Source organism: Macaca thibetana, chromosome 8, assembly GCF_024542745.1.
Source record: "Macaca thibetana thibetana isolate TM-01 chromosome 8, ASM2454274v1, whole genome shotgun sequence".
NCBI lineage: Eukaryota > Metazoa > Chordata > Mammalia > Primates > Cercopithecidae > Macaca > Macaca thibetana.
The window spans coordinates 96,947,273-96,963,766 of record NC_065585.1 but is presented as its reverse complement, the minus strand read 5'-3'; the positions used below and the strand labels follow the sequence as shown (position 1 = coordinate 96,963,766).

Sequence of the window (16,494 nt, the reverse complement as noted above, 5' to 3'; positions counted from 1 at the left end):
GCTCACCGCATGCTCCGCCTCCCAGGTTCACATCATTCTTCTGCCTCAGCCTCCTGAGTAGCTGGGACTACAGATGCCCGCCACCACATCCGTCTAATTTTTAGTAGAGACAGGGTTTCACCATGTTAGCCAGGATGGTCTCAATCTCCTGATCTCATGATCCGGCCGCCTCAGCCTCCCAAAGTGCTGGGATTACAGGCGTGAGCCACCGTGCTCGGCCTACCTGGTTTGTTTTTTTTTTTCCTGAGATGGAGTCTCATTCTGTTGCCCAGGCTGGAGTGCAGTGGCACGATCTTGACTTACTGCAACCTCCACCTCCCGGATTCAAGCGATTTTCCTGCCTCAGCCTACTGAGCAGCTGGGATTATAGGCGTGCACCACCATACCCAGATAATTTTTGTATTTTTAGTAGAGAGGGGGTTTCACCATGTTGGTCAAGCTGCTCTCCAACTCCTGACCTTCAGGTGATCCACCTGCTTTGGCCTCCCAAAGTGCTGGGATACAGGTGTGAGGCACCATGCCCAGCCTTTGTTCACATTTAAAACCATAAATATACACTCTAGGTATTGACTTACTCTCCATTTTCATAAACCAACTCCTTAAAGATCACCAATGAGATATATATATAATTTTATTTTTTTGAGACAGAGTCTCCCTCTGTCACCCAAGCTGGAGTGCACGATCTCAGCTCACTGCAACCTCTGCCTCCTGGGTTCAAGTGATTCTCCTGCCTCAGCTTCCTGAGTAGCTGGGATTACAGGCGCGTGCCACCACGCCCAGCTAATTTTGGTATTTTTGGTAGAGATGGGGTTTCACCATCTTGGCCAGGTTGGTCTTGAACTCCTGACCTCATGATCTGCCTGCCTCAGCCTCTCAAAGTGCTGGGATTACAGGAGTAAGCCACCATGCCCGGCCACCAATGATATGCCTCTCAAAGTGCTGGGATTACAGGAGTGAGCCACCATGCCCGGCCACCAATGATATTTTAACAGTACTTTTCATACATCACTTAATGCTTCCAGTTGCACAGAATAAAATGTTCAACCTCACCATTTTCTTTTCTTTTTTTTGAAGACAGAGTATGGCTCTGTCACCCAGGCTGGTGTGCAGTGCTAAGATCTCAACTCACTGAAAGCTCCACCTCCCGGGCTCAAGCCAACCTCCTACCTCAGCCTTCTGAGTAGCTGGGGCTATTGGCGCAGGCCACCATGCCCAGCTAATTCTTTTTTTTTTTGTAGAATCGTGGTTTCATCGTGTTGCCCAGGCTGGTTCTGAACTCCTGAGTTCAAGCAATTTGCCTGCCTTGGCCTCCCAAAGTGTTGGGATTACAGGAGTGAGCTATCATGTCTGGCCTAAATTTTATCTTTTGATGAATGGTAACATACCCTGTGTTGAGCCATTTTGCTCCTTATATGTCCCAACTTAAGGTGATAAATATATAACAGTAAACAGTTTATAATCACTGAAAATTTTCTTTTCTTTTTATTTATTTATTTTTTTGAGACAGGGTCTTGCTCTGTTGCCCACGTTGGAGCTTAGTGGTGCAACCACAGCTCACTGCAGCCTCGACCTCCTAAGCTCACGCAGTCCTCTTCCCTCAGCCTCCCAAATAGCCGGGGTTGGTTATAGGTGCATGCTACCGCATCAAACTAAGTTTTACATTTTTTTGTAGAAACGGGGGCTTGCTATGTTGCCAGGCAGGTCTCAAACTCCTGGGTTCAAGGAATCCTCCTAAAGGCTGGGATTACAGGTATGAGCCACCATGCCACCATGAAAATTTACAAGGTAAGTCTAGGTTGCTATTAAATTATTATTTTAGAAACAGGACTCACTATGTTGCCCAGGCTGTAGTGCAGTAGTTATTCACAGATGTAATCATAGCACACTACAGCCTTGAATTCCTGGGTTCAAGCAATCCTCCTGCCTCAGCCTCCCAAGAAGCTGAAACAATAGGTGTGTGCCTCCATACCCAACTTCAAAATTATTTTTATTTGAATCATAATTTACATGTATGACTCTGTCCAAGTAATTTTATTTCCATTAATATTAATAACACTGACAAAGGGCCCTAATATATAAAGCTCATCCCTGATCAACAATCAAGTAAATTTCTGTTATTCTTCCAGGAACTGATTTCCAATTTCTTAGAAACACTATGGCCAGGGAGTTTGAGAACATCCTGGGCAACATAGTGATACCTCATCTCTACAAAAAAAAGTAAAAATTAGCTGGGCATGGTGGCATGAGCCTGTGTTTCCAGCTACTCAGGAGGATCGCCTGAGCTCAGGAGTTTGAGGCTGCAGTGAGCTATGATTGCACCACTGCACTCCAGCCTGGGTGGCAGAGCAAGACCCTGTGCATGGAAAGAAAGAAAAGAAAAGGAAAGGAAAAAAGGAGAGGAAAGAAGAGGAGAGGGGAGGAGAGGGAGGGGAGGGGAGGGGAGGGGAGGGGGGAGGGGAGGGGAGGGGAGGGAGGGGGGGAAGGGAGGGGGGGGAGGGGAAGGGAGGGGAGGGGGGAAGGGAGGGGAAGGGAGGGGAAGGGAGGGGAAAAGGAAACACTGTAGGCAGATAAACCATCATGTTTTACATTTCTTTTTCCTTTTCCCTCTTTTTTTGTTACTCCCAAGATACAAGCCTCGCTGGCCATTTCCTATTCTTACCATACTGCTCTGTGCTCCTCATCCCCACACCAACCACAGTGCTGGCTCATTTTCCAAAGCTGCCACTGATTTTAAGCTTTCACTGTTTTTAATCATAACAATAAATACAAGTGGGTACTGGATTAACATTTCAATAAATAATGAATTACTGAATCCATAAATGTCTCCTACCAGTGTGAATAAAGTGCCTGGCATTTCAGGAAAGGGAGGTGGGAACATCCACAGAATGAGACAGACTCCCTTGGGCTGTGAAGGGTGCATGCAATTTTAGAAGTGGAGTTGACAAGGGAGTCCCAGACAGAGGGAACAAATTAAACAAACACAGAAAACAGTTACACTGCATGACATGTTCTCACATCAAATCAGAGAGAACAAACCAAGAAGAGAACCATCTTTTCTAAAAACAACAGAGTCTGGCTCTGGTATGGCACTGGGAGCCCCTTGGGCCTATCCTCTGCTGACAACAACTAGAAACTGGATAAAATACAACTCCCCAAGAACTCTGAGTGAATAAAAGATGGCAGACTGTATGTGCAGGGAATCAAAACTGGGAGGGTCTGCTATTGGGATGGGTTTCCTGTTTCCTCTCTGTCTTATTCCCTTTTGACCCTGAGGAGTGTGGTGGCAATGTGATTGAGATCCTTAAGGCAAGCCTGCTGCATTCTACCCAGGGAAACAAGAAAAGGAGCCCAGGCAGACAGGTGCTACAGGGAGAATCCTGGTGGGGAGAGAACCAGAGAAAAATCCTCTAGTTCTGCACATGAACCCACCAGGCTCAGGCTGCCCTGAAGTATGCATGTACAGACAGACTCAAAACAGCACAGGTTTGGAAAGGAACTGAGGTTTCAATCAACAAAAGGCAAGACAGAGCCTGCTATCTAAACAGATCGCCAGCTAGAGAATTATAAGCCAGCATCTACGCAAGAGAATCCAGTAGTTCTCCTTATCTTACCTGCAGTTTTGCTTTCCCTGGCTTCAGTTACTGCAGATATAGTGCAATAAGATATTTTGAGAGAGATAGACCACATTCACATTAACTTTTATTATAGTATACTGTTTGAATTATTCTATTTTATTATTGTTATTATTGTTACTTACTGTGCCTAATTTAGAAATTAAACTTTATCATATGTGTGTATATATAGGAAAAAAAACCAGTATACATAAGGTTTGGTATTATCCATGGTTTCAGGATTCCACTGGGGATCTTTGAACGTATCTCCTACAGATAAGAAGGGACTACTATATTCACAAATTACATTCAAAAATTAACTGATAAAAAGAATCAGGAGAATGTATCCATCTCAACAGAAAATGGATGCCAACTCTATGCTGACCCCATATGTTGGAATGATCATATAAGGACCTTAAAGCAGCTATTTAAACTATGCTCCAGGAGGTCAAGAAAAAAACACATGCAATAAATGAAAGGGTGAGTATCTCAGCAGAAAAAGAGAAAATATTTTTTAATAAACCAAACGGAAATTTTACAACTGGAAAATACAATACCTAAGATAAAACAGTCACTAGACGGACTTCCTAGAACAACAAGTAAGACAAAAGAAAATAAGAGCAAGATTGAAGACAAATCAATAGAAATTATCTAATCTGATGAATAAACAACAAAAAGAATGAATAAAAATGAACAGAGTCAGGAACTTACGGAAAAATGTCAAAAGGCACGATGTATGTGTAACTGGATTCCCACGAAACCAAGAGAAATTGGGACAAAAAGTATTTGAAGAAATACAATGACCAAAAACTCCTCAAATTTGGTGACAAAAATGTACAGATTCAAGAAAGTCAGTGAACTTTAGATGGGATAAATTCAAACAGAACCAGGCCTAGACAAATCATAATCAAACTGCTGATAACCAATGATAAAGAAAAAAATCCTGAAAGCAGCCAGAAAAACATGACACATTACATATGAGCCACAACAACAGGAATAGTGAAGACATCATCTTCAGAGACACAGCGGCCAAAAGATACCGCAAGGGGCAGGGAGTATCTACCCAGATTCTACATTCTGAGAAAGTGTCCTTCAAGAATGACAGAGAAATAAAGATATCTTCAGAGAAGGAAAAAACTAACAAGAGTTCATTACAGGTAGACCTGCATTACAAGAACTGCTAAAGGAAGATTTTCAGGCTAAAGGAAAATGACACAAGAGAAAAACTTGGGTCTTAGGAACAAATGATGAGTACAGAGTGGTAAGTATAATAAAAGACATATACTTATGTTCTAAAGAATATGTGACAAAAACCACATATGTTCTTTAGAATATGTATGACTGTTTACAATATTATCTAGTAGTGTTTTCATTATATGTTACTTCATAAACATACATGAAATCCATCCACACACACATCGATGTATCATTACTTCATAATGATAAAAGGAGTATTTTGACAGGGCATGGTGGCTCACGCTTGTAATCCCAGCACTTTGGAAGGCCGAGGTGGGCGGATCACCTGAGGTCAGGAGTTCGAAACCAGCCTGACTAACGTGGCAAAATCCTGTCTCTACTAAAAATACAAAATTAGCTGGGTGTGGTGGCACATGCCTGTAATCCCAGCTACTTGGGAGGCTGAAGGAGGAGAATGGCTTGAATCTGGGGGGTGCAGGTTGCAGTGAGCCAAGATCATGCCACTGCACTCCAGCCTGGGCAACAAGAGCAAAATTCCATCTCAAAAAAAAGTATTTCCACCATGGCATGTGTATACTTACGTAACAAACCTGCACGTTCTGCACATGTACCCCAGAACTTAAAGTATAATAAAAACAAATAAATAATTTCATCAGGAAGACAGCAGTTATCCATGTGTATGTGCCTAATAACAGAATCAAAATACAGTACATAAAACTACACAGAATTAAAGGCAGAAATAGACAATCCTATAATCATAGATTTTGACATCCTTATCTCAGCAGTGATGGAACTACACAAACAAACAGTAAAGACATAGAAGATCTGAAAAGTATCCCTGACAACCTTGATCTCACTGAAATTTATAAAACCTGATACCCAGGAACTGCAGAATATACAAAATTTTCAAATTTACATGGGTATTTACATAGACCATATGTTGGCACATAAAAGAAGTCTCAATAAAATTTAAAAGGAACGAAACCATACAGAGGGTGTTTTCTGACCACAGTGGAATTTAGCAATCACTAAGATAGCCAGAAAACCCAGGTATTTGGAAATTAAAACACTTTTAAATATTTAATGGATCAAGTTACATAAGAATTAGAAAAATATGTTGAACTGAATAACATACCAAAATTTGCAGAATGTAGCTAAAGCAGTACTTTAGAGGGACACATGTAACTTTCAATGCTTGTATTACAAGGAAGAAAAGATATAAAATCAACAGTTTCTGCCTAAAGAAACAAGAAAAAGAAAAGCAAATACAAAGTAAGAGGAAAAGAAAAAAATAGTAAAGATGATACTAGAAATCAATTAAATAGAAAACAGATAATAAAGAAAATCAACAAAGTCAAAAACTGGTCCTTTGAAAAAGATCAACAAAACTGACAAACTTTTACCCAGATGAATCAAGTATTAAAAAAGAGAACACAAATAACCAATACATGGAATGAAAAAAGGGTTCCCTCCACAGACACTACAAATAATAAAAAGGATGAGAATAATGTGGACTTTATACCAACAATTTGATGATGTTGATGAAATGGACAAATTTACTTTAAAAAACAAATAAGGCAGGCAGAAATTTAAAAAGAAAATGGACAAAGTGATTGAAAAGTACAATTTAACAAAAATGACACAAAAAGAAATATAATTTTTTTTTTTTTTTGAGACAGAATCTTGCTGTTTCCCAGGCTGGAATGCAGTGGCATGATCTCTGCTCACTGCAACCTCCACCTCGTGGGTTCAAGCGATTCTCCTGCCTCAGCCTCCTGAGTAGCTGAGACTACAGGTGCTGACCACCATGTCCAGCTAATTTTTGTATTTTTAGTAGAGGCAGGGCTTCACCATATTGGCCAGGCTGGTCTCCAACTCCTGACCTCAAATGATCCGCCCACCTAGGCCTCCCAAAGTGCTGGGATTACAGGCGCGAGTCACCATGCCCAGCCAGAAACAGAAAGTTTAAATTCTTGGCCGGACGCAGTGGCTCATGCCTGTAATCCCAGCACTTTGGGAAGCCAAGGCGGGTGGATCACAAGGTCAGGAGATCGAGACCATCCTGGCTAACACGGTGAAACCCCGTCTCTACTAAACAAAAAATAAAAATAAAAATAAAAAAATTAGCTGGGCGTGGTGGCAGGTGCCTGTAGTTCTAGCTACTCGGGAGGCTGAGGTAGGAGAATGGCATGAACCTGGGAGGTGGAGCTTGCAGTGAGCCAAGATCGCGCCACTGCACTCCAGCCTGGGCGACAGAGCGAGACTCTGTCTCAAAAAATATAAATAAATAAATAAGATAAATAAATAAATAAATTCTCTATCAGTATCGACTAAGGAAATTATATACATTATCAAAAATCTTCCCCAAGGGAAAACCCATGTCCAAATAGGATAGGTTTCACTGGTGAATCCTATCAAATATTCAAGTATGAAATAATGAGGATCTTATATAATTTTCCCCCCTTTGGAGAAGGAGTTTTGCTCTTGTTGCCCAGGCTGGAGTACAATGGTACAATCTTGCCTCACTGCAACCTCTGCCTCCCAGGTTCAAGAGATTCTCCTGCTTCAGCCTCTGAGTAGCTAGGATTACAGGCATGCACCGCCATGCTCGGCTAATTTTATATTTTTGGTAGAGACGAGTTTTGTCCATATTTGTCAAGCTGGTCTTGAACTCCTGACCTCAGGTGATCCGCTCACCTCAGCCTCCCAAAGTGCTGGAATTACAGGTGTGAGCCACCACGCCTGGCCATAAACTTCTTTTTAAAATAGAGAAGGAAACATGCCTTACTCATCTTATGAGTCCATGATAACCCTAATACCAAAACCTGATGAAGATATTACAAAAAAGAAAATTATAGACCAATATCCCACTTCGATACAGATGCTAAAATCCTTAAGGGATCATCATGACCATATTGGGTTTACCCCAAGAATGCAAGATTGACTTCATATTTAAAAAGCATCAAAGTAATACTTCATAAACACAATAAAGGAGAAAAACAATATGATTAAGCTGATGCAGAAAAATTGTTTGATAAAATTCAACACGCATTCATAATAAAACTCTCAGAAAACCAGGAATAGAAGGGAATTTCCTCAGTCTGATAAAAGGCATTTACAAAAACATTACCATTTTTTAAAGCTGAATGAGTGAGTTGTCTTCTCTAACATCAAGAATAAGACTAAGATGCTCATTTTACCACTTATATTCAGGATTGTACTTGAGGTCCTCATGGTTTTAACAAAGCAGGAAAATGAAATAAATGGCATAAATTTCAGAAAGAAAGAAAAGTGACCCTATCTGCAGATGATATGATAGAAAATCCCAGAGAATCTGCAAAACAAGAACTAAAACTACCAAGTTAGCAAAGATACAAAGTTAATATATAAAAAGCAATTTACATTAGCAGCAAATAATTGGGAAATATAATACAATTTTGAAAATAAATCCATTTATAACAGTGCCAAAAAACATAAAATACTTAGGAATAAATCACAAAAGACATCCAAGATCTCCATACTGAAAAAATACATAGATATGTCATATTAATGAACTGGGTAACTCTATATTGTTAAGATAGCAACTCCCCCAAACTGAACTATAGTCAATACAGTCCCAATCAAAATCTCAGCAGTTTTTCTTTATACAAATTGACAAGCAGATTCTAAAATGTAAATATAAATGCAAATCAACTAAAATAAAGTAGTATTTATAAAGAAAAGCAAAGTTCAGCCAGGTGCCATGGGTCATGCCTGTAATCTCAGCATGTTGGGAGGCTGAGACGGGCAGATTGCTTGAGCCCAGGAGTTCCATACCATCCTGGGCACATAGTGAAACCCTGTCTCCACAAAAAAAGACAAAAAAATTAGCCAGGCATGGTGGCGCACACCTGTGGTCCCAGCTACTTGAGAGGCTGAAGTGGGAGGACTGCTTGAGCCTGGGAGGTTGAGACTGCAATGAGTCATGATCAGGTGACAGAGTAAGACCCTGTCTCAAAAAAAAGAAAAGTTTGAGAACTCATCCTATCTGACTTCAAAACGTACTATAAAGTGATAGAAATGAAGACAGTTTGCTATTGTGGGAAAAAAAAAACACAAAGGAAGGGCTACAACAGAGCATCCAGAAATAGACCCACACATACATGGTCAACTGAGTTTCCAAAAAATTGCCAAGGCGACTCAATTATGAAAGATTTTTGAACAAATGGGGCTGGATAGATATCTATATGGAAAAAGTAAACACCTACCCCCTATCTCACACCATTTACAAAAATTTTCTTCCAATGCATCAGAGACCTAAATCCGTAACATTTCTAAAAGAAAACAGGAGAAGACAGGTAAGATGAGCCTGATTTGCCAGTTTAAAGGGGAGCCTGCTGGCCAAATCTGAGATAATTGAACACAAAATAAATAAGGACAGTAGTAGGTTATATCCCACTAAATAAAATTTGAATCCCTGAGTCTTTATTGATAATCTTTAAAAAGTAAATAAGTACGTAAACAGAAGGGAGGGTGCCTGCCTACAATAAGACGTAGACTAATATAAATAAATAGGTAGAGTTAGAAATTATTATTTTGCAACCATTATTGCCAACACTGGTTTGGGCCAGGAGTCATCCACAAATGCGAAATATGGAGGGGCAAGTCTTAGGAGAAGCAGGACATCTGTATGTCTCAAAGCAGCTCCCACATTTATTTGTTAGTTGGAAAGGAAAAATAAATAAATAAATGGCATTATACAGTGAAGAGACCAAACAATCTAAATTATTATCACCAGGCTGGGCATGGTAGGTAAAGCCTGTAATCCCAGTACTTTGGGAGGCCAACGCTCACTTGAGGATCACTTGAGGGCAGGAATTTTAGTACAAAATAGCCAAATTTTGTATTTTGTACTAAAAATACAAAATTAGCCAGGCATAGTAGTGCGTGCCTGTAATCCCAGCTACTTGGGGGGTTGAGGCAGGAGAATTGCTTGAACCTGGGAGATGGAGTTTGCAGTAAGCCAAGATTGCGCCACCGCACTCCAGCCTGGGCAAAAAGACTGTATCCAAAAAAAAAAACAAAAACAAAAAAACAAAAACACAAAACAAAACAAAAAACAGAAAAAAAACAGAAACAAAAAAAATCACCAGTAAAAGGCAGATGGACATTCTGCCCCACGCATGATTTGCTAGCCTGAGGAATATTTTGGCCAGAGGCAGATCACCTGAGTCCCACCATAAGGAAACATAAGACAAACCCAAACAGAGGAACATTACTCAAAAGTGTCAGTATTAGGATACACAAAGCCTTTTGGAGACTAAACAGACACATCAAATAAATGCAGTCCATCATTCTGTACTGATCCTGTCATAGAGGTAGAGAAAATGCCACAAAGGACATTACTGGGACGATTGACAAAACTGAAATTGGGCTTTAGAGGAAAAATGAAAGCTCTGAGGTTTATCACCGAACTGTTAAATAAAAAGATACTCTTTTTCTTAAGAAATGAACACTGATCTATAACAAGGCAAAGGGATGTATCCAGCTTACGCTCACAACTGGTTCAGAAAATAAATAATATGTAGGGTCTGGTAGAAAAGAAAAAAATACAAATGCTAACATGGAAAAATGTTTAAAATGTTATTTAAAAAATCAGTGAATCTGGGTTAAAGGCACCCAGGAGAGTACTACTTTTCTCGCAACTTTTCCAGAAGAACTCGTCTCAAAATAAAAAGTTAAAAAAAAAAAGTAGTAGTGGAGGAAATAATGGGAGAACATGACACTTGGAATCAGAGTCCTTGAGTCCTATTTCCTATGCACATTTGCATGCAATAAACCACAACCTCTCTGACTTTATTACATGGTTAGCACCTGCCCTATGGATTCCACAGGGTAGTTACAGGATGGGAGAAGATGAGGACATGAAAATGACCTGAGACCTGGGAAAGTGACACGACTGTGTAATGGAGTTGGGAGATAGGAGGCAAGAATGTAAAAAATCCTAGTTATAAAATCTGATAATAAAAATCATTATGTAGTCGTCGTCTTTGTTGTCATTTAACTACTTAACATTCCGTTGTGAGAGGAGCAAATGTACACTGACCCTGTCTCCCTTCCTGGAGGTGCAGGTTCAGGATCAGCCACCAGCACCTCCCGACAGCAGCATCCCCACAGGGCAAGTGGGAAAGAGGACACGGCAGACACAGAGAGCTCTATCGAACCTACTTACATGGGAAACAGGAAGGATGGAAAACAGCTGCACTAGGCTCAAATCCCACGTTTCTCTAAACCATGGTTTGGAAGAAAAACCATTCCAACAATTTCAAAAAACAATCCACATTTGACTTAAAGGGACCACGTCTTACCGATTTGTGATGACGTCATCCCAGATGTTCATTGGGTCCATTTTAGCATCTGGATATCTGTTTGTCCAGGTGTTCAGAAGTCTCTTAAGGGGAACTTGAGATGATAAATTGCCTAAAAATAGTATTAGAGGGTGACTATACCCACAGCTCAATTATAAGACCAAATGACAAAGTAAGGTCATTATCAGTAAATGGAAAACTCAGACTTCTGCCCAAATTACAAAAAAGTCCTTTCTTTCACAAAAGGACACAAAGTTACCATACTAAATTTAATGTATTCTAACATTTAAACTCAATTGCTTAAGGATGGAGAAATAAACATGCATAAATTCTTTTTACATTTATTACAGGTCTACAGTCCATCTGTAATATCAAAATCTAAAAAGCATTGATAACTAAAAAGATTTTCATAGGGTTATAGCAAATTTTCTTGGCAAAAAAAAAAAATCTGATCTTCACTGGTATAGGGCTACTTAGTCTTTGTTTATGGCATCAATGTGAATATTCGTAACTTAAGCTGGAGAGTTATAGAATACTGTCCTAGCCCCTAGCGTGTACACAGGTAATATTTCTAGTGTCCAAAACATTCTGGCCTCAAGGGTCTCAGAAAAGAGATTCATAATAATCTTTATGAAACTGAAAATTCACATTGCTAATGTGTTTTCTTTCTGTTGGAGGAAAACAGTAGTCAGGAACACAAGCTTAGATAAGACAGTCCTGGGTTCAAAATTTAAATCTTTTACTTATTAGCTTAGGCAAGTCATTCAATCTCTATAAGCCTCTAAAAAATGAGGAGAAAAAAATCCATCTCATGAAGTTGTTACAAAGACTAGGAAACACTGGCCGGGTACAGTGGCTCACGCCTGTATCCTAGCACTTTGGGAGGCTGAGGCAGGTGGATCACGAGGTCAGGAGATAGAGATCATCCTGGCTAACATGGTGAAACCCCACCTCAACTAAAAATACAAAATATTAGCTAGGCATGGTGGCAGGTGCCTGTAGTCCCAGTTACTCAGGAGGCTGAGGCAGGAGAATGGCATGAACCTGGGAGGCAGAGTTGCAGTGAGCCGAGATTGTGCCACTGCGCTCCAGCCTGGGTGACAGAGTGAGACTCCGTCTCAAAAAAAAAAGACTAGGTAATACTGATAAAGAGATTAACATAGCTCCTGAAAGCAGAATGCACTTAATAAATGATACATCATTAATATGTACTTGAAAAATAATTTTCCAAAATTAAAATAGAAAATAACTAGGTAGATATAAATATCAGTTTTTATCAGTATTCTGAAAAGCATCTTTTGTAATTATTTTTAATTATTTAAGACAAAAATGAAATTCAGATTAACAAATAAAACATTTTACCTTTGCAAAGATGTATTCCTCCCCTTAGATTCTTGGGTGACCTCCCATAGGCACTGGGATAAAACCCACTTACCAGCAATACAAAGGCCTTCTTGATGTGGGCCCTGCTGCCCGCAGCCTTCCCGCCCTCCCTTCAAGCCAGGACACCCAGTACCCTCAGTGTGCACCTCATGGGCACCACAGCTTTCTGTCTGCAAGCCCCTGCCTCTTCCCCACTGCTCAGGACCCTCCTCCAAGAGTTCTGCACCCTCTCAGGCCAGGGTGGGCCCCACCACCCTTGTGGGCAGGTGTCCTCTGGAATCACCCCACTACTCCAAAAGCTTCATTAAGGTAGGCAGCATGTTTTCTTTCACTTTGCAGCCCTGGTGCCTAGAACACTGCCTGACCATTTTAAACATTTATTTCAATGATCTGAAAATATATATTTGTAAAGGAAATTTGATGGAGTTTCTAACCCATACATTAAGAAACGTGCACTTTCACTAAGTAGAAAATAATTTAGATGCTAAAACTCTTCCACAATTAGAAATGAAAAAAATGACAGATGAAAAAAATTACCTTGTTTGCTTATAAAGCTGATGAACTCCTGAATTTCTGTTAAAGCCTGTACAGACTGCAATTTGGTGAGTCTACTTCGGTGTAAGAGGACATCAATACTAGAATAATTCTTTAAAAAAAAAAAAAAAGGCATTTACAAATGCCGTGTTATAAATCAAGCTGTGTCTTTAAGTTTTTAACAATACTCTAAATTATGAAATGTAGCAATTATTCTATAAATATGCCTCAGAATGGTTAATAATTAGGTCACAGACACAGTTAACAAACAGTTTAAATTAAAAAAAATAATAATTTAAGGTTTCAATCACATTTTGGCTCAGTGAAATCAATAAAACTGACATCACCAGGCTATCACTGCCTCAACTTGCCACCAAGTTTTAATAATCCCAACATCCTATAATGTAAAACTGCTGACTACAGAAGCCAATTCTTCTTTTGATAAACTTCCTTGAGAGTGCTAATCAACTTCAACACATTAAATAAAAATGAAAACAATGAATGAATATGCTTCTGTGCTAAATGTCACTAACCTATGCTAAATGTTATTAATAAACTCTATACAAGACATTCACTTACAAACAAACAACTGTCAGGAAAAGATTTGAAGAAAAGCAAAAAGGAAAGAAAGAGTGGCAGAAAACAATCAGGGAAGATCAACCCCCACTCTTCTCCACAAAGTAAACAAGCTTCCATTCTGCTACCCCAAATAGAAAAGTCTACTCTTGGCCAGGAGTGATGGCTCATGTCTGTAATCCCAGCACCTTCGGAGACTGAGGCAGGTGAATCACCTGACATCAGGAGTTCAAGACCAGCCTGGCCAACATGGTAAAACCTCGTCTCTACTAAAAATACAAAAATTAGCAGAGCGCCCGTAATCCCAGCTACCCAGGAGGCTGAGGCAGGAGACTCACTTGAACCAGATTGTGCCACTGCACTCCACTGTCTAGGTGACAAAAGAGAAACTGTCTCAAAAAAAAAAAAAAAGCCTACTCTGAAGTGTTCTTTAAGAGTATGAGAAAGGTAACAAAAGGGGAAAAAATGAAACCTTTCTAAAACAGGAAAAAAAGATTTAAAAAGGCATTAACATAAATGACAGAATGAACAGCATTATTGGAAGAACAGAAAGAAGGAAATAGGTGGTATGAAAATAGTACTTGAAAATTTTTGGGTTTTTTTCATGAGTTTACTGAGTTTTAAAAATATCCTAAAAATAGTATATTTCAGATAGATCCACATTATAATATATACACACACACACACATATATAATATATAGTATTACCTGCATAAAACTCTGAATGCCATTTTGAATGTAGTATCTGGCTCTGTCAATATCATCTTGCAGGAGGTAAAGTAGACTCAGCTCTTGACTGTAATGAAGCTCTAAAATCGCCTTCTGGAGCTCCCCATGCATAGCTTTGTCAATAAATGTCAGCAGGGACTGGTCAGCCTCTCCCTGGAGCAGCAGCTTCAGCTTGCTGCGGATCATGTAAGGTAGATACGTTTCCTAAGGAACATAAAAATATACTTGTAACTACAGAAAGCCAATTTGAGTATGTCTGATTATTTTATTTCTGTAATACTCTCTGCTATACTTTCATAGATCAAGATTTAGAATCAAAGCGATGATGTCTGATGTCTGAAACAGTAATCTCCAATTTTTAAAACAAATTCATCTAAAATAGCTTGTTTTGTAACCACAAAATATATAGGAACGTGTTCTACAAAATATTGGGGACTACTTTTAGCTGGAAGATGATTTAGATGTTACATACAAACTGAGGAATTTACAAGCACAGTCAGGATAGGTATAGTGTGGAGAAACCAGGAGAGCCTCTTGTCCCAGGAGCTGGGAGGCCTATGTTTAGTCAGTGATCCGGGGCGACTTCTTGTAATATAAGAGACAACAGTAAATATTCTCCCATGTAGTCATACTAGGAATGTTAATATTTATTTTAAAATGCATTGCATTCATTTTGAAAAGATGATTAGCTAAAAGTGATAAGAGATTTAACAATACTATGGGGTTTGTAGGTGGAGTCTGGTCATGCAACTCACTGGTGCTTCACAACTACTACCTGTTTTGAAACGTTTTAAACAACTTCGTTAACTAGAAAACACCTATCTAAAATATTTATTTCAATCACTTAAAAATAATTTTACCCACCTGATAAAATGGTTCACTCCAGATTTTATTTAGATCTGGGGGGTTCTCACTGTCTACACTGGCTGTAGAACAGTATTCAAGTGATTTCCACTCAGCAAGGTGGTTGTAACAGTCAAGGGATGCAAGTTCCCAAAAATCCTTCTCGGCGTCTGTGGGCTCACCATCTACCCAGTCTTGTTTATTGAGAGCCTAGTGGAGAAAAGTTAATAAAATTATTTTACAAAGTTGGAAAGAATACCAATGAGAACATGTAAAAAGGAAGAATGTAACAATCACACTAAAAACAATCCTTTTCAGATTTATGGCAAGGAGAGAGAAAAGAGAAGCTATTCAGAGTAACACTGAATGGAAGAAAAACCAAAAGGAATTTTACAGTACTAAATGAATAGACAAACCCAGCTGGGCACGCTGGCTCACGCCTGTGATCCCAGCACTGTGGGAGGCTAAGGCAGGTGGGCCACCTGAGGCCAGAAGTTTGAGACCAGCCTAGGCAACATGGCTTAACACTGTCTCTACAAAAAACACAAAAACTAGCTAGGTGTGATGGCAAACACCTGCAGCCCCAGCTACTTGGGAGGCTGAGGTGGGAAGATCACCTGGGCCCAGCAGGTTGAGGCTGCAGTAAGCTGAGATCATGCCACTGCACTGCAGCCTGGGTGACCCTGTTTTGAGAGAGAGAAAAACACACACACACACACACACACACACACACACACAAATCCTAACTAGGAGGAAGCCATTTCTCTGAGAAACTTACCAATGAAACCAATTACTAAGACTAACCAATTAGTAAGACTTAATACTTTTAATCACAATAACTTGATTTACATCTCTCCTGGGGGTTATTTACCACATAACAAGTTCTTACAATAAAATTAGAATACAGGACATTTATAGAAAATTGCAGAGGATTTTAAAACCTGGACTGCTCATTGAAGAGTTTCACAGGTCACAGACCCTGAATTTCAACACCTACACTTGAATAGCCACTGACAAAATGTACAAAACTGAACTTATAGTCATCTTCCCAAATTCTTCTTTACCTCTGATATAGTTTGAATATGTGTCCCCACCTAAACCTCATGTTGAAATGTAATCCTCAATGTCAGAGGTGGGGCCTGGTGAGAGGTGTTTGGATCAATGGGGGCAGATCCCTCATGAATGAAGTGGGCCATTCCCTTGGTGATGAGTGATCCTAGCACTTTGGGAGGCCCAGGCATGATGGCTTGAGCTCAGGAGTTCCCAACCAGCCT

The 16,494-nt window shown here is 39.7% G+C and overlaps 1 protein-coding gene across 4 annotated transcripts in view; it reads right to left on the bottom strand.

The window, feature by feature from the left end:
- Positions 1 to 16,494, bottom strand: part of PRKDC (protein kinase, DNA-activated, catalytic subunit) — a 189,509-nt gene that overhangs the window by 38,905 nt on the left and 134,110 nt on the right. For all 4 annotated transcript variants that reach the window (XM_050800346.1, XM_050800348.1, XM_050800347.1 and 1 more), the window contains exons 65-68: positions 15,242 to 15,430; positions 14,357 to 14,581; positions 13,076 to 13,184; positions 11,156 to 11,267 (exon numbers count right to left, since the gene is read on the bottom strand). In XM_050800346.1, coding sequence (XP_050656303.1) covers positions 11,156 to 11,267; positions 13,076 to 13,184; positions 14,357 to 14,581; positions 15,242 to 15,430 — 635 coding nt within the window. The remainder of the gene's footprint in view (positions 1 to 11,155; positions 11,268 to 13,075; positions 13,185 to 14,356; positions 14,582 to 15,241; positions 15,431 to 16,494) is intronic.